Source organism: Passer montanus, unplaced genomic scaffold, assembly GCF_014805655.1.
Source record: "Passer montanus isolate IOZ18808 unplaced genomic scaffold, ASM1480565v1 scaffold18, whole genome shotgun sequence".
NCBI classification, from domain to species: Eukaryota; Metazoa; Chordata; class Aves; order Passeriformes; family Passeridae; genus Passer; species Passer montanus.
In genome coordinates, this window is record NW_024365381.1 from 8,101,433 (window position 1) to 8,124,173 (window position 22,741).

At 38.3% G+C, this 22,741-nt stretch overlaps 1 protein-coding gene across 2 annotated transcripts in view; it reads right to left on the reverse strand.

Moving 5' to 3' along the window:
• The window catches only part of DCAF5 (DDB1 and CUL4 associated factor 5), a 67,907-nt gene that overhangs the window by 27,403 nt on the left and 17,763 nt on the right, over window positions 1-22,741 (reverse strand). For both annotated transcript variants that reach the window (XM_039705190.1, XM_039705191.1), the window contains exon 6: window positions 8,341-8,554. In XM_039705190.1, coding sequence (XP_039561124.1) covers window positions 8,341-8,554 — 214 coding nt within the window. The remainder of the gene's footprint in view (window positions 1-8,340; window positions 8,555-22,741) is intronic.

Here is a 22,741-nt window from a genome sequence, read left to right on the forward strand (position 1 = left end):
CACAAACAACAGATAAAGGCACAGAAATTATAACCATTTTTAAAGCAAGTACTGCTAAGTTACTAGCAGGAAAATGCTTGTCAGACTCAAATTCATACTGCTGTTTACAGCTTTGAAAGAGACTAAACTTCTTAAATCTCAATTCCCACTCACTTGGGCATGTCTGCCCTTTCTTCAGAAGGGCCAATGAAACTTGGTGCAGAAAAGATCAGAGCAGACAGAATTTTTCTCAGGGTTTTAGTGAGCTGTCCCTTGGCTTTGTCAAGTGGTGCAAAACCCACATGCTGGGAGAGAAGCACAGAGGCATCCAAATTTGAAACAGGCTGGTGCTTTGCATATGTTCTTTAAGAGACAGGATGTACAGGCCCTTTATTTTACCTGTAACACAACATAATTAATTGGTGGGGTGTGGACTTTTGGTTCTTTTCCTATGATAACAGATAAAGAATCTGGTTTGGGGCAGTCTGCTAGGCTCAAGTTGTAATTCCTCAAGACTCACCACACTTCTGTGGCGTAATATGCACTGATAAGCATTGAGGAAAACACAGTTTGACATGAAGCATCACTGAAGTCCGAAAAACATGGTTTGTCCAAAATAGACTGGAATTGACAGCAATCAGCTGTGGAAAATGAATCCATTTACATGAAGAATATAAAAACCGTGTATTTATCCAAGGAGGAAAGGTTTCCTAAGTAAACAGGTCTTATGCCATTTTGTTCTTTGTGACCGCTGTCTCCAAGAACTTCTAAGCCCAACAGCCAATTTCAAGTTTAATAAAGAAGCTGAGGATTCTGGAATTATGGACTGTACAGAAATATTCTTTTACAAAAGGGCAGCTGTCACACAGACGGGAGAGAGATACCCTGCAAGTAGCCACTGAAAACAAAGCAGTACCATAAATACATCCTACTAACTAAACATCAGGAAACTCAAAAGAGTTGAACCCAACAAAATCCCAGGGTGAACATGACAATCTGCTTCTCATGGAGCTATTTCAAGGGGGATAAGCAAGCTATAAACAAAAAGAAGCAAAGTGTAAGAAAGCTGCCCTCATACACACTGTGTGTGATTGTGTATGCGTGTATATATAAATGTGTGTATATAAAAACCACAACCATGAACACCAGTCTTGTTAAACATTACATTTTGTATGAGAAGTATTTGACAAAAGACAAGCAAAATTTTTTTAGAGTTGCTTCTAGACCTTTTGTGGTGTCAAGACTGCTCTACACATCTTATGAAAAAAAGCTTCCCCTGCTATTTTTCCATTTCTAAAAATTACTGATAATTTACAATTTGATCATAATTTCATGTTGTCCGCATTTTCTGTAGGTAGAAAACCCACAGATTTACTTTCAATCCATTTTTATTGTTGGATTATCTACTAACCAGATAAGAAACAAAGTAGGGACACAACTATGGAGCAGGAAAAGACATTTTCCTATTCCAAAAGAATCAAGAAACAAACAAGCAAGGAAATAACAAGGAAAAACAATTAAGGACAACAGTCAATTAGTCAAGTATTTCCATTTATTTGCAATTCCTGATCTGCCAGGCTGGTACCTTTATGTTGATGAATCTAGGTGTTGATGAATCTAGGTTTTTAGTATAGAATTCCCTCTGAGTACAGCTTGAAAACCTGCTGTAATCTTCACTGGCTGACTTCCTCAGCAGGTCTGTTCCCACCCACATGTCTTCTGCTAACACTGGAACCCCTAACAGCAGTGGTCTGATTCAGTAGCTACAGCAGTAAAACCTCACACAAATTGTCATGAGTCATTCAATATAGTATAGCCATTTTTGTATTTCAGCCAGATTCTATAGGGTCAGATGGGTGCCAGCACAGCCCAAGGGAAGTACAGGATGTCCCCTGAAGGGCACACTGCCTTGTTGGTACCTCAAACTGCAACCCCAGAGTGGCTGCCTCCCTGTAGCAGCTCTCATTGTCACCAACCAGAGATCCTTCTCTCCACAGCAGTCAACCAGGAGATGACAAAATAATGAGCAGTCACCTGTGCAAGCCACTAACCTCTTATTCCTGTGTTTCAAAGAAAAAACCTAAAGTAAGAGGAGCTATAACTGAGGAAGCTCTCTCTAAGATATGTTTTGGAGAACTTACGGCTAAGAAAAGAATTTCCCTACAAGGTATCTACACAGACAACCTTTTATCTTCTACTTGATAATAAATTCTGGGGCACAAATTATGGTTTGGTTTTGGGTTGGTTTTTTTTTTTTCAATACCTAAAAAATTCAAAGAGGGGTCACAACACTGTGAAAACAGACATCTTTTTTCACACCAGCCAGGACAGCCTGTACTCTTTACATACTACCCTGTACTCCTTGAAACCGTTTTTCAAGAGGCTGAAACTGGCACAAAAAAAGAGCTTAAATGTTTTCCATCTCAGCCAGAGAATCAAACAGGTGAGTCCAAAAGGCTTTAAACAACAGAAGCTTTGTTCCTCCTTAAGAAGCAGGCCTATCTCATGAGCTGGAAAAAGTAAAGCTGTGAGACACAGCAGACTAGAGAAATACAAATTGCTTCTAGTACATAACTTTCAAAGCCAAAAATTTGTATTCTCACTCCCTAAATCCCTACTCTTACAAGCAGCCAACTCTGTGAGGGACAGTTTCAAATGCTTACAGAACCATCATTGAGAATTATCCATCAACATTTTTACAGCTGTCTTTTTGTAATGCAGAAAGGCCATAACAGGAATTTTATTAATGAACAAAAGCAACTTAAAAATCCTTACTGAGGATTTCTGTGGCAGGGAAAACATCTCTATTACATTACAAAGAAATCAAACAAGTTTATCTGAGCATATGAGAGGTGCTACTAACTACAGATCTCCCACGATGTACTACGAGGAACACAAAGCTATGAGGAAATTCAAAGTCTCCTGAGTCTGAGTTCCACTCCACCAGAATTTAATTTCAGTATGTGTCCTTTTGGGCTTATGTATTGCTGTGCAGATGTCTAAAATCCTCCCCCAAGGGCTTATAGGAACTCAGAAAAGGGAGACAGGAAATGGGGCTGGCAGGGTGCACCAGGAATGGGGGAAGAGGCAATCAGAACAAGAATGGTTAAAGAAAACTCATGGCTCCTGCTGTTGAGACCTTGACTCAGAAGAGGCACTTTGAGTATGACCCTCCCAATGTCAATTACCAAAAATAGAGGGGGAAAATTAATAAATTATTTCACTGCTAGATAAATGTCATGCATGGACTTTATATGTATGTATTATGCATATAGATAGAACTTAAACTGCTATTTAGGTAAAGCAAAAACCAAAATACAGTGTCATCAATAATTCTTGGAAGAAACCAAATTTAAGACAGAGTAAGACATTGATTTTCTTTTTATCCAAGCACAGCAACATATTTGCACACTGAATGCTTTTCATATAATAAGAAATGCTGACTGCAATAAGCTACTATTCATTAGGAAGTCTTCCGTGCACAGGAAGCTTAAAATGTATTCTCTAAAATAATAATTCCCTTTCATCTTGCTATTTCTTAAACCTAGACATTGATAAGCATTACTTCCTGTGATAAATGACCTTCAAATTAGATGACACAAAGAACACCACTGAAGAAAAGTTCTCTTTCTTTGCAAAGGCAATATACAACCATAAAAGACCCCTGGCACCTATACAGGTAACCTCGTTTTTGGAAGCGTTACATTCATGAAATAATTCTGTCCTGCAAAATGCTGCCTTGTCCCTAACCAGGACTATTCAGAACGTGAATTTCTACATAATGAGGGCTGTAACTTTATAGGGAGTTGGAGCAGCCTTGCAGTACCGTAAGCAGTGCATTCCTGAAACTCTCCTATACCAGTGTAATGTCAACAGAAAAGGCTGAGTGGTGATGTAATGTCTGAGGGCATGCCAGAGTCAAGACACTTTTTGTTTGATTCACAGGGTACAAGTTATTTCTCCCCACCCCCGCCTTTTTAAAACAGGCAATACGCAGTTGATTTTACAACCACAAGCCTTATAGAGCCTCACATTATCTACACAGGGAAAAACAGGAATGAACTGATAGCATTCGTCATTGTGACACAGGCAACAATTCTTGAGCAAGAAAACCTTTTGGACTATTTTAGTTTGGAGAGTGGCTGTGTTTTGTGGTTTCTTTCTGGGCCTTTTTTTTGCTGTTGCCCATCACTATAGTCCCTGAGGCTCCTACACTCAAATACACATTTGGTTGTGTACCTAAAGTCCTGCAATTCTTTCTGTATCCTCAGATATAGGATATTTTCTATACCAGTCTAGCAACTAAAAATCCTTAGTATTTAATCAACATTTCCCAAATTCTAATGCTGACCAGAAGAACAGAAACTCACCCAGCACTGTGACATGACTAGACAGTGTCACACGTTTAATATTTGTATATAATTAAACACTTGTGCATACTAAAGTCAGTGGGACTTGGGCGTATAAATAAACTGTTTTTAAAATTGTGGACCTGGATGCCCAGAAGAATGGATAAATTATGTTCTTACACAAATCTCTATAGCCAACACACGCAATGGGGAGCTGAGAGTCATGCTTGATCCATCCAGCCTACCTTACCCTTCCTCTCTTTCACAGCTGTATGACTCAAGTGAGCTCCTGGATAATGCAAATGCCTTGCCATTTTGAACCTGTTCATCAACCAACGTCAGAGCTCTTCCTCAAAAAGTAGAAAAATTGGTGTCATGTGAATAGGTCATTACACCAATGACAAGGACAAAAGAAAAAATTCTGAGAGGAGCACATGAAGGTAAGTTTAAATGGGTGCAAATAAAATATCAGCTAAACAACACCTCTCAAGCTTTGGTAGTTGCAAGAAACAAGAAAAGCACGATTGTGGCATTTCTAGGAAAAATGTTCATGTATACTAAAACAAAATTTAAAAAAATAAGTGTATATGTACACACATTGCTCATTGACTGTGAAGTCAGGCTCACAAGGACTAGGACAATAATGCTTTTGGAGGCAAACAATAGTTTGCAAGGCCACTAAGAGAAACAAAGCTGTTCATCCTCTAAGATCCCCATCGCTTAGCTTGTGCTGCAACCCACAATACCTGCAACAACTCAAAATCACATAGCATTTCAGAATGCGTTCTTTAAAAAAATCCAAAAACCAAAAAACCATTGTCATTAACAAGGGAATCTTCCCAGATTTGGTACCTTAAAGCAATAACAATATTGTTCTTTGCTAAGAGGTCTCAATCTACTTGCATCTCAGATGCTGCAGTAAAAGGGGATGGCAACAGATCACTGCACACCTGCTGGCAGCAGGCTTCCCTCTACAGTGACACTTCAGGAGTTCTGGCTCCAAGTCCTTTTGAGTACCTATCAAAATCTGTGAGCACTAAAAAAGCAGTACTGAGAAAATATTAGAAAGTGTAACCCCCATCAACAGACAAACCAATCAAACTGTTCACCAACTAGTAGTCTGTGTTTTGTTTCTGCAAAGAAGTTTCATCAATTTAACACACATGCCTTGTCAAAGTAAGAACAACACTTCTGGTCATTTTGGGAGCTTAAGCATTTGGCTTCTTAAGATATGAGGGCAATCTTCAAGAGAACTCTTAAGCTGTGTGCTTGCAGCTCAGAATGTGCTCATTTCTGCCATACCAGAACGCAATCCATACTGAACAGGGTGCTATTTACCTTTACTGTAGATTTTCACCACTGTATTAAAACAAATTTCCAAAGGCCACCCAAAACTAACAGTTATGGGGTTTTAAACCCTGGTGGCCATAATTTACAAGAAAACTTCCTATGAGCAAACCATTTGCTATGTAATAACTTCAGAGGAAGATTAGCAAAGGCTACAGTTCTGTGAGAAGCTGAGTCTCACAGAGCTGAAAGGCCATCTCTCCATCTCCCATCTATCTTCTGATCCCTATATCACATCCAAATGCTTGTCAGAGCTCTCTGACTGTCAGTACGAGTCATTATCCCAGGGAAATATGTAAACGCTGTTGCCAAGTTAGGAAGTGGTATCAGTGAAAGGTCTTACATTACCTCTGCTGGACAAGAAAGACCTCCCCCTTTCAGCAGCTCACTTCTTTCCCAATGCAATTGCATTCTAAACAGTGATGAGTTAAGGAAAATCCTTTCTTATTAGAGTTAAAATATAGTATAGAAATGCAACTTTATGAGGTGAACATAATGAACATCATGTGCAGACAACACATAATAGTTGTTGAACACAGGAGACTCCATTTTTAATTTTCTGTGCTCTGTAACCTAACTATTTAAAACAGCTTAAAAGAGAAAAAAATATCAAGTTGTCAGTTTAATAAAGATGAAAAGAAGAATCGAAGACAGAGAAAATCAGAGGTTCAATGTGAAAAAACTGCTAAAGGAGCCTTCCTACCACAATTTGAAAGCAACTTTCTTAGCCACCTTCAAATGAAGTCCTTTCAAAGAGCCTTAGCCCATACAAAATTTTGATCCTATGAGGAAATACAAGCAAGGTATTCTGGGATGCTTACTTTGCATGGATCTCAAATGAAAGACATTCTTTATAAAGGTTAAGAACAGCAATATTAAAAGGGAGAGGCAACTGGAGCTAGATTAAATTGGATACAGAATTATTTCTTCTTTTGATAAATTCTGATTTGCAGGGGTGAAGACTTGTGTACATTATACAAAGCACACTCTTTGTATAGAAGGACAAATCTCAAAAAAATTTGTTATTTTTTTTATTCACCTTGTCTATCTTACAGTGGTTCCAACTCCAATCTTCTTTTCTAGATATACCTGCAACTGGAATTGGGTTCCCTGTAAAAGCAGTCCCTAAGGGCTATCCCCTAGTGCTGACAGTCAGCCACTGAATTTGAACATTACTGGATGGTTTCAGACAGAGTTGGAGCATGTGTTGGCATTTTCTGCATTCATTATTATTTTTCCTTCCAGTTGGAAGATGGCTATGAGCTTGTATCTAAATGTCAAATTCCACATCTCTCTAACATTCCATGGAAAAGTTCATCTTCTCTATTAGCTCCAGATTGTTTTATGAGACTGTAACTGTCTTTTGCTGATTTCCAACTCATTAGCAGCATTACCTGCTGCTACTTATCTGAACAGAAAGTCTGTCAAGCCACAAGAATATAAAGTTTTTAAAAAATGCAGGCTCCTGAAGTATCGAATCAGCCTGATACAGAACAGACATACTCCTCCTGTTATACCCATAAGAAAGTGCCTTAGAAAGCAGAGCAACATATACTTAGACTTTTCTCTATATCTTTAGTAACAAATGAGAAGCTAAACTATGTGTCAGCCTGTACACATAATTTAAGCTCTACACTGACTTCCAGAGAAGAAAAGTGTGTTATCTTTAGGCTGACTAAATAATGGACCACAAATTGTCAGGGGTTTTGTTAACCAACACGTGTGTTTTCCCATGCTTTATAGTAAGTCACACAATTGTTTTAAATGAGTTTCATTATCACATTTTCACATTCTTGTCAAATAATATTGAGAACTAAGGAAGACTGCTCAAGCTCAGTGACATGAATGCATGTCCTACTTGCAATCTGAAAGAAGCTCAACTCTGCCTCCTGCAGCAGCAGCAATAGAATTAGTAATGAAATTCTGACTGCAAGAATTTTGCTGATGACAGTTAAGAAATTTTCAGATCATAGTTTGATACTATCATAGCTTGAAAATACATCTTTTGTCCTTAAACAGTACCTTTGGTTATTAAATACAGCTGTCCAAAGACAATATCTGGCTCTAGAATCATATGAACTTCTGTTAGCCACTTTATGTGTGACCTATTTCTTTGTGATCAGTAGTAGGGACAGAGCCCTGCCTCAGTCAAATAACAGACTATGCCTTCCTAACCACCTGCCATCACCACTTACAGAACACTGACCTACAAAGACCTATCCTACGTGATCTAGAAGTATTAAAAGAGAAACATTATAATTTGAAATAAGAATTAATAACTCCATAAATACACAATATTTAAATTTTGTGGGATTGCCTCTATGCCACTGTGTAACAAAATTGAAATGCAAGGAAGATGCTTCCTTATCATATGTAGATGAGTATATAACATTGTATTAATTGGACCTAAAAAGACAGGGAATATTTTCTTCTGCATATACTCTTCCAGGTAAGTATTAGATCACATCAAACACCAGGCAAAACTTCTCATGTGTTTTGGTATATGTTTTCCTTCTTTCCACATTGCAAAACAGTTGTGAATAAGCCTGTACGTGTCCTGCTTCCTGTGTTATCTGCTGAATCAGAAAGAAGCCACCCTCACAAAGGTGTTCTCAAACAGTCATGGAAACCCTGGAGACTCAGGGCAGCACTGCTTGCTCATTACCTGATCACGATCACCTGCAAAGCAGCAGCTCTTCATGGTGCAGGAGTTGAAGTAGCCTTGGTTGTCAAACTGGAAGACGGGCAGGCGGCAGTGGATGTCGTAGAGCACGGGGGGCAGGCGCCGCCGCAGCGCCAGCAGCTGGGTGCCATTGCTGTTGAACCGCACGCTCATGGCGCTCTGCAGGGAAAGGTTCCCACCATAGCGGAGCAGGGAACTGTGGAAAGACAAGTGGGAGTGGGTCAGATGGGCTGCACAAGCCAACTCAACTACTTAAAGACAGAACACGCTTTAATCTCACTGAGGCTTTTCAAACAAACAAGCCCAGGAAACTATAATCTTATTTAGTTTCTGCTTTCAATTTCTGAAAAATCTTAATATGAAACCCGAATGACAAGCTATCAAAATGTAAATGTTTGTAAGGTCTTCAGAACAGAGAAGTTAAAGACTGTGAATAGTTTTGTTAATAAAAAGTACATTTCCAGCATAGGAACCAAGTTGGACAGAGCACTTAGCCTTTAAAAGGCTGTCCTTTTACTTCTGGGATGTCTGCCTTTGAGACTGACCCTACCAGCACTCAACCCTTTTTGCTAGCTGGTTCTTGAACCAAGCAGTCTTTTACCCTTGCTCTGGCACCAGATGGCATTTTCTCCAAATGTAGACAGGCTGGCCATTCTCTCTCTTCGGCTTCTATTTATATCTCTACAGGGCATCAGAGGATGTTTAAACTCCACAATCAGTTCCAGATGTCTTAAATAAAAGGACATCTTACTAACATGTTATTGCAAGAAATGCTAAAATAAGTCACTTAGCTAATCTTGAACTAGCTTCATCTAAAAATACTGCCAAGTAGGCAAGACAATTATGTTATCACATGACATTATTATCTAAAACTCTCATGTGGCAGGATTAGCTGGTTTCCTTGTCCCATATAAGGCTGTATATCCAGAGCTGGAGTATTTGTATCCATTCTTATTGACATACACAAAACAAACCCAAAGGTTCACGTATTTCCAGACTCTCTTTAAAAAAGTAACAAAAATGGAACTTGTTCCATAAAGGAAGCTAAAGTTAATCAAAGCACACCTTAGATGCAACTCGTACAGATTTTCTGTTCTTCTCAAAGACTTCATTCAATCTGTGTACTTGAAATGATTGTGTATATGGAAAGCGAGGCAAAGATGGAAGACATTTTATCTCCTTTTTTTTTTCAGTGATCACTGAAACCTTCCTAAACAGGACTGCAGCTCAATTTTTTGTTAACACTTCTGTTTTGAGCAATAACCATCAAATCTTGTTGAGAGCTGTGACTTTTATGCCCCTTCTGGACCAGAAAAAGCATGCCAGCTCAGAATTTGTAAATTCTAGAGGGAAGCTTACTCATAGATTTTAATGCATACCACCTTCTGATATAGCCCTTTGCCCCAACAACTGCAAAGAATGAGTCACTCCACATGGATGGGAAGCCACATTCCATGCAGGTCAAAACACGCATTATTGCCTGAGATACCGTAAAGTTAAAAAACCATTGTTCCTAAGCCAGAGTTAAACAAAAGCAACGCAAAATATAAGACTCTACATAATGAATGCCCGAGAAATATGCTGCTCTCTCTCACACACACTCTTTGTGCACTGAACAGTCAAAGCCAGGGTGACACAAAGGCACCAAAAGTCACATTTTCAAAGCCAACTAACTAGTAACTTCTTAAGGCTGGGCACCAAAACTTCAGAACACTTCTATCAGCGTGAACAGTCCTGGTGTCTCATGTTCTCCTCCTCCAAGGCAAAGTTGCCAAGCTTTTATTAATCATGTTCAAGGTATTTAATTAAAACATGAGAGAATTTAATACTAGAAACTGTAAGATTAGAGACAAGGATTTAGGATCCCTCCCATGAGCCCTAGTTTCTGTTAATTGAGATCAATAAAGTACTCACCTCAAAATACTCAGTCAGACATTAAAAATCAAGACAAAACAAGATAACCAAAAGACATATGATATTTTTGCCTTCCCTTTACTGATAGGTCTTAGCAAGCCATTTTTTTTTCTATGGAATTTTCCACTTTCTTCAAAAAGGACAAACAAATAAGCTAAAACATCTTAAACCCACCAAAACCCCAACCCAACCAAGAACTCAACACAAAAAAAACAGGCAGAAGAAACAATTCCAGATTTTTTTGGCTAAGAAAAGTTAATTTTTAATAAAAAATATATGTGTTGTCCAACATGAATAAGAAGGTCATAAGAAATATGCACCAACCAGACTTAATTTAGGTGCAACCTAAAGATTAAGCTTCTCTCCTCATTACCAGTTCTCTCCCTTAATCCAAATCACAGCCCAGAATTCTCTCCTGCCTGCGAATGAGCCTGCCAGATGCCCCATCCTTTCAAGTCTTCAAGCAAAGTTCCCATCATTATTAGTATTATGCCCTGCCTGAGATCATTTGAGATTATATTTTATAGCAATAGGAGTGCAATATTAAACTGGCTTCCATTCTGCTTACAGATGTTTCATTAAGCTCCTATAGCAGTCAAAGGTACCAAAGCAAACACTTGGAATTGAAGTCTGTATTGTGTTGCAGTAACTTCAGTGTGAAAAAGTTCCAAAAGAATGTTTTACTTCAGAGATTAAAGGAAGTAAGAGAGACTAGAACTTCAGAAAAAAATATCCACACATGAAAAATCTAGAATTAAGGAGCTGCACAGCTAATACTTCTCAAAAGATCTACAGCTTTGCCTGCCTCTGACCCTCACTCCACACAATTCAGCCACACATGTGATGAAAATAAAGTTCCCACTGCAGTTTTTTAAAACATTTCGCTCAAACAAAAAAAAAGAAAACCAAACAAAAAATGAAACCCCCTCACTAACAAAAAAAACAGTGAGCTAGTTTGGCTGATACAGAAAGAAATATTAAAACAGCTGTTTGCCATTCATTTATAATGTAAGAGTAATGACTTTCCCCACTTGCCTTAATTCTGGCCCCAAAAGCGTGACACTATAGCTCCAAGTGCAGCATTTCGCTGTACTAATCACAAGACAGTAGTTTTCTGTTTTCCCCACTCTGCTGTGTCCTGATTGCTTCCTCTCTGCCTCTTGGAAAGGACTTGTTCAATTAACTGCACAGTGTTTTCCTTTAAGAAACTCTGAAAAGAGGCAGCAAGTAGTTCAGGTGGGGATGAGGTGACCAAACTGACACAAGCCCCCACCAAACATCCACTTCTTGATCCAAACAGCAGAAAAATATTTGCTTGCTCTCTCTTTCCTCCTAGGACAGAACATCTCAGAGATATGTTCACAAATAAGAGGGGGGGATGTGTATGTCATGCTCTATCTTGGTGGCAAAGCTGCTCACCTAGGTCACAAACAGAGGACATATAAGGGATTTGAGAAACCTCTTTCTCTGCCTCATACTGCAGGCAGAGCACATGGTAGCAGTACTGAGAACTGAGGAACCCTAAGATTTCAGTAACTTGCATCATAAAATATTGGTGATTTTAAAACACTCATGATGATTTTAGGGAAAAAATAATAATTGCCTGAGATTCCTTCTAGAGTCCATCTCCATCAAAATTGCAGAAAAAAAGGCAGACAGCCCTCTCCAAGAAAAAAGCCAACAGAAGTTATTTTTTACAGTATGAAGCCACTACTAATACACGTTAGTATTAAAGAGGATGTCTGAATCAAGAAGCTCTAAAGACCTTCAAATTAATCAGAATGAGAGCTTTTGCACTTTCTTTTTTTGGGGAGTGGGAGGGAAGGGGAAGAGAAGTGCTGCGTTTAAAGCATGTTCAAGTGACTATATTCCCTTTCTCAGTTGCACCAGGGTGTTGTGCTGTACTTTTAGTCAGTGTTACTTTTGGATTTTTTCACACAGGATTATGTGGGGCAGGGTAGACATGTTTGGATACGTTGCTTATGTTAGAACTGCCACTTACTGCATGCACTAACAAAGGAGTTTCAGAGGCAACACCTTGTCGCAGTTTCTAAAAGTTTACTGATGCATCACAGCAGAAACAATACTCTCATCTTGACACAGACCATGACAGCTAGTGAGAAATCTGAAGGCAATACTAAAAGGACACTTCTGAACAAGATAAGTGCTCTTTCTGCCAGAGGCATTATTTTTATGAATCCAAAGCCAGACTACTCGGATTTACTTTGCTTCCAAATTTGGCTCACCCAGACAGCTGTGGAATGCTGATGTTGCCTACCAGCTCTGGAAGCAATATAGAGAGAGACACATGCATTTTTGAGTTTTTTAAAAAGTCATATTGTATGATTAAGAGAAATATTTAGTCCACAGATGGAACATTGCAATCCAAACACACATGCTGGAGCTGGAGGGAGGCTGAGGAGGGAGAGCATGGACGATTCTATGCAATATGGTCATTTCCGTAGCTGGGTACGCAGCACACGGGCAGCGGGCAAGGGCTAACGAAATACAGCTCAGCCAAACAATGGAAGGCTTTCAATCCACGAGCAGCACCACTAATGTAAACAATTTGGTTAACTGGCAGTTAGTGGAGCAAGGCAAGGAGCAGCATCGCTGCATTGCAGTACAGACACTGTCCTTGGGACAGGGCTGTCATTTAAGACAAGAAATTAATTAAGCAAGGGAAAAGTGTTGGTGTCATAAACAGCAGTGAGCGAGACTAAGTTAATGAAAGAATGACCTTAAAAGGAAAGAATGAACTGAATGCTTGTAACTAATACACACCATTGCATACAACTGTGTTTGTCAGCAATTCTGTAACCACAAAATTGAGAAACTTCTAACTGTGCAAAAAAATAACTGGAATGAAACTTGGCAAACAGGATTTTGGCCTGGAAAACTGCGGAAAAGTTTTGGGGTTTATTTGCAAGAAAAATACTGTGTGTTTAAAAGGACACAATTCATATAGTGTCTGAAGCAAACACTTAAGAGCCAAATTAACCAATAACAGAAAAGTCAGCACAATATTGAGCACAGTCTGCTCAATAATCATGCAAACCTTTTTAAAGCAGATTATGAGTCTCAGAAATCTCAAGATAGATTTTGTCTAAGTGTACAACATTTCACTATAAGTATTATAAGTGATGTGAAGGAAGTCCATCCATGTCTGAAGGTATACAAGCCATACTGAATATTTTATTATTTTTCTTATTGAGAAACAAGCTCATTTTTCTAAATTCTGTCATCACTATTATCGTGTCTATCTTATCACTACTACCCTCACAAGAATTGTCTCCAAGAATCCTTACCAAGAAGTAAGGGGTATTTGCTTGGACATTAAACAATAACCAAATAAAATAAAGGCTGTGCATTATTGGCAAAACTAATATCTTTGCTTTCCTTCAAAAAGAAAGTACAATTAAAATCAATTCCATCCATCAAGATAGGAAAAGTACAGAATTCAGAGTGAAGATTCAGCATATTCAAGAATGTGACATTTCTTTGCTGTTTACTGTTAGGGTCAGAAACATATAAACTAGTTCAAAATGGAATCTCCCCATCATTAATGAACTTTCATGCATGGCAAACTCAAAGGTGAATAGAATCTTTGCTGTTTCCTCCAAACCACAGGGCAATATTTTAATTTTTTTTAAATAACTGAGATTCTTACCTGATAACAGAAACTGGAGCCTTAAAGACATCAAACATCACCCTTTATGTACCCAGAAACCCAAAAATGTACCAGCAAAGACTTGCCTAGTTTGGCCCTTATGACCTAATTGCATCACTGAATGAAAAAATTGCTACATCAGTGATCTCAGGCAGCTCTCCAGAATGCATTATGATTTCCTGTATTCTGCCTTTATTCACAGGAAAATAGCTCAAGAATTTCAGTATTCTGAGGAAGATGGCAAGAGCAGAGGTGTAAAGTTTACTAAATTCTCCCCTCATCCATATTACTTTTATCCTTTCAGGATTTAAGGTTTCCTCTGCCATAACAAAGATTGAACAGTAGCAAATGACAGCAAACAAAAAAAAAAATCCTGTTTGTTTGGATGCTTCACATCCTCCTCCAGATCTAGCCAAGGTTTGTTTAACTCTTATTACAGACCTGTTCACAAACATTCTCCTGCCCTAGAGGCTTGCCCTCACTACAGATCTGTGGGTCACCAGGCACAAGAGAGTCCTATTCTCACTCTCTGCTTGAATCATGTAGGTGTTACTGTAATGTAAGCAATAAATGAGATCTAATAAGCAGACAATTAGTTTTTCAGGGAAAAAAAAAACCAAAAACCTAACCAAAACCCAATAAAATTTATCTTGATTAAAAAAAAAAAAAGAAACTTGAGAATACAATGTAAAAAGCAACTGTCCAACAGCCACAAACAAACTAGCTGAAACACCTGATCTTTTCCATCCTTTTCTAATCCCTAAATTCTCTGATCAGAGTCCATTATGCAGTCTGTTCAGAAATAGCACCTTGTAGGATGGAGTACAGACTGTGACAGGGAACACTGCTCAGCTAAATCCAGCAAAACACAAAAGAACAGGTTCCATCAGATAACCAGATAGAGAAGATACAAATACAGCCAGACATGGCATGGGAAGATGACCTCTAGGCCAAATGAAGGAGCAGGATGTGTTCCCAAAACCAAGCCTTCACCAAAGTCCTCACAGCACAAAGAACACAGATATCAGAGAATGTTACCTTAGAAAAATAATCTCAGTGTAAAAGTTGGCAATTCCTCCTGAAGAATGAAGCCATTTTCATACCTTATGCAGAATCAGTCTTGTGTCAATACTGCAGTCCCACAATACATCTTTCCTGCACATTTCTGTGCTGCAATTGTTGTCTTGCATTAGGAAAGCTTATGAGTAACGTCAGCCACAGATTTGTTCTCTTATCCCATTATATATATATATATATGCACACACACACACCACTTCCCTGCTTTTCTCTAGTTAAGCTACAAGAATTTTTAATTTACAAAAACTACACAAGTAGCTATTAAAGAAAATAGCAGCAAGAAAAAAGTAGGCCTTTCTTTTGACAGGAAAATTGGCAAGATCCAAAATGTTCCAGCAGTAGAAGAGTCCAGTCTTAAACTAGCAAAGCTTTTGTCTCTAGTAGGTAAAAGATGAACATAAATTTTCACCTAAAGCTAAGTGAATACAACTGCAGACGTAACTTTGGACTAATCAGGTTCTATCACAATTTCCCCTGGACCGATGTTTCAAAGACTAATTTCCTTCTCTTAAAATAGGGTTAAGCTAATTTTTCATATGTTCTTCTAGTAAATGCACTAAGAGGCTCTTTCTTTTGATTTCAGTCACCAATATTTTTTTTAATTTTCCTTTCTCCCTTTTTTCCTTTTTAGACAAAAAGAAGTTTCTCTTTTAATTCCCTCCATATTAAATTGAGGTATAGATGTGATTAGGGCAAGATTTACAATGATTACTGCCTTAAGAAAGCAGTCTACAAAAACTCATACAATCGGAGCTTCTTTTGAGCAACAGATTATACTTTTAAAATTTGCATTACAAGGAAAATGCTTTGCACTTTAAGCTCTTGCTTTAGAAAGACCTGGGTGCTAAAGTACTTCAAAGCTAACAAAAAGATTAAGCACCATGAGGCTTTTGAAGTAGGCAGTTTTCCCTTTTCTTGGTACAGGAAAAACCGAGGGCAAGAAAGGTCAACCAACAGACCTAACCAACACTGTGGAACAAAACCAGGTTTCCTGACTTCTTGTTTACAGTTACACACAGTGCTGAATATCTAAAACCTGAATAGCACCTCTGCTTGTAGGAGCACGCTGGATCCCACAGAGCAAAGGGACAGTATTGAGCTTAAAGTGCCTGCCAGAACCTAGAGTGCTAATGTGAGAATGCTGACAGGTGTGAAGAAGTTTCATCTTCAAATCAGAAAATCCCATGCATATGATGGAGAACAATCAAGACAGAAGAGGCCAAACAGAAGAATGACCAAAACCCTATCTGAGAACAGCAAAGAATTAAAAGTTGAGCTACTAAGAACACTATTATACAATTTGAATCTCAGTTCTCCACAATTCAGCTTTGTCTGTTCAACAAATCCAGGGATCCTAGAGGAAAGTTAAAAATCTTTCTAAATACACTCCACTCCAAGAAGGACACCAGACTAAACACAGAGACAGCTAAGCTAAACCCTCTATCCCAAGAGGCCTGACAAGATCATGCATAAAGCAAGACTGCAAATGAAATATGGAGTGTGTACATTTAGAACAGAAGCTAACTGAGAGGGCACTTCCTACGGTACCATCCCAGTAAACTCCACAATAAGGACAAGGCATAAGGGTGGGGAAAAGAGACTACAGTACCTGTTTCACACACGTAAATACCAGGCAGTATTTGGTAGACTTGCAAACTTAAGTATTTCCAGACTATCTCTCAGGTGATGCTTACACCAGCAACAGAAATTACTGCTTCAGAATAAAAAAATTGTTTAACAATAAATTCACTGATTTACATATTTCAAAACTTTAGGCTGCACTCCTGTCTTTAAAGAAAAAAAAAAGAAAATAAGAAGCACCAAATGTCTGAAGCTGACAATGACAAAAAAAAGTCTCCTCAGGCAGGAAAGTCACCAACATGACTAAAGCCTTGTCACCATCTCTCCTTGCCCAAAGTCAAAAAAGACTCGTTTGCAAGTACTCCCTTTTTTCCCTTCAGTGAGCAGAAAGAAAGAAAGGCTGAGTAAACTACCTTAGATATTTCTAAGTCTAAATAAGTAGTTGATTTTGGCTAAGTTTCTGGCAAATATTTTTGAGATTTATGTTTACAATACAGAAATCAAAGCCAAAAGCCATCCAAAAAGTACTACTCCCCCAGATACCATTACTACTCCAATGTTCTTTCAATGCATCCCAAAGATTCTCAGAAAAATTCAATCCCCATGAACTTAAGCAATAATCAGTTCACTTTCTAGAAGTTCTAAAGGGAACTTTTGAGAAATAATGGAAGACAAATAGGGGGGAAGTATCTACATTTAGGTTCTGTGTAATTTGGGGCTAATATGCCAAGTTGTATCTGGTTAGATCTTTAAATTCTAGGTTGAGAAACTGATCAGTTGAGCTGCCTCAGTAGCACAGAAGTGTAACATATGAGGATGGTACATGTGTGGGATGAGTTCTATTTCCTGAATTGCAAGAGAAGACAAATAGTTATTTGAACTATTTGAGATGGTATGGTTGACCCATATTGGTGAGTTCCAAAACAGCACTTAAAATTTGTTAAACTGTAGCCTAAGTGGATTACTTTAAGCAACATCAAGTCAGTCAAAATTCACAACAAATTATTCCACTGGGAAGAGCAAGAAATTATAAACATGACAATGCACAAGTGGTTGCCAAGATACACACATTTCTCCTGCAGTCTTTAATGCAGTGCTCTGCTCAAAGCAGGACTGACAAAGGTCTCCAAACAGAAACATACAGCACACTTCTATTGCATTGAAATAATTGAAACGGGTATTTGCCAATTCAATGATGTAGTGAGCTGTTCCACCTGCAGAGGCTTTGGGAATTCCAAAGCATTCACACTGGAAGTGATGACAATCAGAAGCTTCTTTCCTTCACAAGAAAAGTCAAAATGTAAAACAGTTAAAGTAAAATTTTAAATATCCTCATACTATTCCTGCCATCATGTATCACCTACAGATTCTGTATGAAGAAAATTCCCAATTCACTATCACTAGCTTTTAAGGAAAGAGCCCTGAACCTCGGCAAGCTCAGTGTCAGAAGTAAACCCTGTGGCTGGTCCCTGAATTAATATCTCCAACACAATCACCAACAATACTGATCCCTCACACTTGCAGAAGCTCAGTATTTAATCCAACATACCAGACATCTTGGTAACACACAGATAAAAAAGGGCAACAGTTACTTTGTAGAGTGAGCTCAGGAAGGAAAGCTAGAAAGGATAAAAATTCAGCACATGTGTGAGCATTACTGAGAAAATAACTGCCATCTCTGTTCTTATTGTGTGATCTCTAAGGATCAAATACTTTGAAGGTATGATCCTAGAAACTAAAATTGGCAACCATTGGAGACCTCAATCTATGGGCTTTTACTCAGTTATGATGCTGTGTTTATGACCTTAGAATACCTTCAACAACACCACACAGGTTTTCTAAAGTCCTCTGCTCTGAACTGCAGTTACTTGTCAGCTAAGACAAAGAAAGAAATCAAAGCTGAAATAATGTTCCTTTTGGATTTATCTGTAAAGAATTGATGGAAAACACCAAAACTGACATTCCTTTAACTTGGGCTTATTATGATTTGTATGGTCCAAAAAAAATTAGCTTTTGAAATATGCCATAAGGATTACAATGACCAAGGAATACCAGGCTTGCCCTGTTGCTCAAGGATTTTTTTAACTTATCATTGGGCTTTTTGAGTACATGGACTTGTAACTATGCAGACAGCACAACTCTCCTCTATGTTTAGAAGAATCTTAAAAAGGTCTCTTGTGTATAAGCATTTCTACCTCACTCAGAGTTGAATTAGGGGGACAAATGCATTTCCAGATCCCAAAACTACAGTCTGAGGCTCTGGAACAGTGTTTTACTCCAGGAGCACAAAAAGTCAAATGACAAAAAGAAAAACTCCCTGCTTATAGTTTATTCTTATGAAACATGCAGACTTGGAAGGTAAATCATCCCCAGCTTTGGTCAGGTTCCACTTCTACTTTGTAAAAATCTTGTAAAGAACATGCTGAGGAGGCAAAAAAGGGGAAGATTAGTGCAGCAAAAGAAACCAAAGCAAGTAAAACAGAATGAGCAGAATGCCACAAACAGCTGAACATATCTAACAGTTCACTGCTCCTCAAAAGAGGACATGTTTCATTCTTCTGTCCCTTGTCAGCCTTACAGGCCTTACTCCCTCTTCTCAATGGTTTACAGTTGCCACTGGACCCTCCCTGAACCAAGTTCAACTTGCTAGGGCATAAGAGAGCTACAAAGTCTTTCCAGCTTATTTTTCTAACTTCTAGAAGTTTGAGTTGGCTCAAAAAACAGGTCAAACACATAATTATGCAACAGACATAGGAATGAGGGCCTGGTGGTTTTTTGATAAGCCCTCCCAGACTCACCTAAAATACCCCAAGATTTGTATTTATGACAAAAGACATAAGACTATCTTAACCCTTGAACTGGACATACCAGTGGATCCCAGTGTGCATAAAGTACTGGCTCAATATTCCCATCAGAAGCAGAACACACTTCTGTGAACAGCCTTTTTGCAGCATGAAGATCAGTTTAAAAATATGTGATGGTCATTAATAGGACAAACCAATATAATTTTGATCTCAAAAACTTCCACATATGTTGACATAAGTGGTGGATCAGAGGGAACATAGAAAAAGAAAGCATTAAGAGGACAATGATAATATTTTCTTAAGAGAAAAAGCAATCTTTTTATTTCAGTAAAAAGAAGGAGATGGTCATGGAGCTGCATGGAAAAAAAGAAGGGAGAACATGAGTACCTAACAACAGCTGAAGTAACGTAGTCTTTGCTTGAAATATATAGGTACTCTAGCTTGCTGAATTTCCCCCAGCATTCTGTAACAATATTTGTAATACATATTTTATTGTAAATAACTGAAGAAGCACAGACCTCCCTTTCTGACCTTTCTTTTAAAAAGGCACAGCTTCCAGACCCCATCTAGTGGTGTGAATGCCTTACAGCAGCCTCCTCAATCAAAACCACATTTAAAGCTTTTCAATGCCCTCTTTTAAAAAAGAAACAATACAGATGGTTTCAGTTTAACGTCCACCTGAAGGAATAAAAACACTTACACGTTCTAAAAATAGAAAAATAAGATTTGCAGACTCACTAGTCAGCTTATAATTGCAGAATTATATGAGTTCTATATTTATAACACTTCATATGCTATTTTGAGGAGCCAACCCACCATATCCAGATCTTATTACTATACTGGGATAGAAGGAGAGAATCTCAATTGCTGCAGTAAATCTGAGACAGCAGAGATATCAAGCTGTGAATGAACTTTGGGAAAAAGCAAAATGAATCCGCCTCTGTATCCTGACTCAGTCAGCAAGACTAATCAAATTATGATTATTTGAAGTGAGCTAAACTTTCCACAATTCAGAGCTGTGCAACTGTCTCTAAATTTCTCCATGCATGCCAAGATATGCTGGCTTTTCAATCACCTCCTTCACCATAGCAGCCAAGCATAAAGCACTCCCAGCTTCCTATTAGAAAGTTAACCAATTCCACGGTATATTAATAAAATCTACTCATAATCAGGACTTCTTTCCTAGCCCTAAAAGTATTCAATTTAAAATTTTTAGGGGTGATTAATGTTGCCTGACTAAAGAAGGGGACAAAACCAACTTTCCTGGCTGGAGGCATACAACAGCAAGCTGAAACAAATTCTCCCATAACTCAGTTGGAGAAGAGCCATGTATTTTGCAGAAAAATACACTGCTGTAAAACTCCTCAGATTTTCAGGATAAATAAGTAGATACAGCTCATTTGTTCCTGTCAAGCAATGGAATCTATATCTGAATTCTCTAGCCTACAAGGACATTACTGCTCTCTTCAATGTTTTGAAAATGTAGAGCTATTAGTTTTAAACACAATTAGCCATATTCCACTGATTGACATACAAGTTTAGAAGTTAACAGCAAATCTCCCCTTTTCTGATAGTCCATTATCAAGCTGAACAGTATCAAAGAAAAACTGTACTTCCCCTGAGGAGCCTTTGCTGATTGAAACAAGAAATTCAGCATCAAGCCTGATCCCCTTCAAATGAATAAAGGCCAGCCAATTCCTGTCAGTTTTATCAAACCTCACCTATATCTGTAAAAAGTCTCAACACACATAGTGCTGTTGGCTGCAACATGTGCTGTGTGAAGGTATTGCTAACTACAGTACTGCTACTGGCCACAAACAGCTAGTCTTTGGAATTCCAAGCCTCTCACTTGCTGGATTTTGCAGACAAGCAGCAGCAAGATTCCCCATAGCCGCCTCCAGTTATGAAGCAGAAAGCAGTGCCTGCATTATCTAATTCTGCCTCCTTCTGAGAACAGACAGGAGTTGGGGAAATCAGTTTTACAGCAAGTGTTATACCAACAGCAAATTATTAACTACATGTAACCATTTCCCATGTTCCATATTGGAAGAGTGCTGTGGTCCAGCCTAACCCACTGGGAGTTAAAATTTTGGCAACCCACAGTAAACATTTAAAAGTATCTACACTTCTTCCTCTTCTTTCTACCCATTTAACCTCTAATCAAAACCACACTAGCACACAATGTGACAAAGCAGCCAAAGTTGAACTGATCGAGTATTTTCTATTGGCACCATGGGTGGAATGACAGGACTGAAAACCTTCCACAGTGGCCTCAGCGTTATGATGGACTACACATCCATACTGAAAGAAAGGAGGAATTTCCCTTGATGGCTTAAGGTGTAAAAATCCCTCACAGGAGAATGTCATGTGCAGCAATGTAAATTAAAATGTAGACTAGAGAAGAAATAGACAGATCTAGCAATTTTGTACTGTTGTTATTTATACATTATCCAATTCAACAATCCCAGCAAAAATTCAATAATCACACAAATTCTTGTCCCTCAAATCATGTCCCTCAAAAAACCTCAATTCTTTCATCCTACCTACACTTCAGGAAGTAATACATTCTCTTGGATATCAAAGACAGTATAAAAGAGAGCTACGGACATGTAGGGAAGCAAGAATTTTTACTGTTAGCAGACCTTTTTGACAGTGAGGAAAGCATCTGATGCAGTAGCCTTCTTTGCTGTGCTAGTGGCATGCTTACACAGGCAGTATCCTGCTTATCCCTAGATTATGGAGAATTTCAGGGCTCTTTAACCCATTCTGCCTATAAAACTCACCAACTAAAGTGCTTTTGGCAGATCTTACCTGCACTACAGCTTCCTTTATTATTAATAAGAATATGGAAAATATGCACAAACTCCCACACATACCAACTTCAGTTTTATGCAGTCTACCACAAGTACTTACAGCATTATGTGGATTATTTTATCTTTAACAAGAATTATTTTTACCCTCTGATAATTAAGTGTATCTTCCCCAGAAGAGAATGTAACAAACTGAAATACACAGGTAGATGTATAAGTTCTGGCTTCCACTTCCTTACCAGAGTGAGGATTGTATCTTTACTGATCTAAAATTATTTTTTTTCCTCATATGACAAAGTTAATTTGCCACAAATACATTAAAAAAAACAGTTCCAGCTTTCTGGATTAGCAAATTAGATCAACAGAGACAAGTAGAAGTTTTGTCAAATGCTCTGTTACTTTAAATAGACTAAAAATCCAGCATAATTTATTTAATATGAGAGATTCTGATTTTGGCAGCCCACTAGAAGGACACACATCACTCTGAAGAGTCCTCTTTCCTAAGAGTTTGATGGGGAAAAAATCTG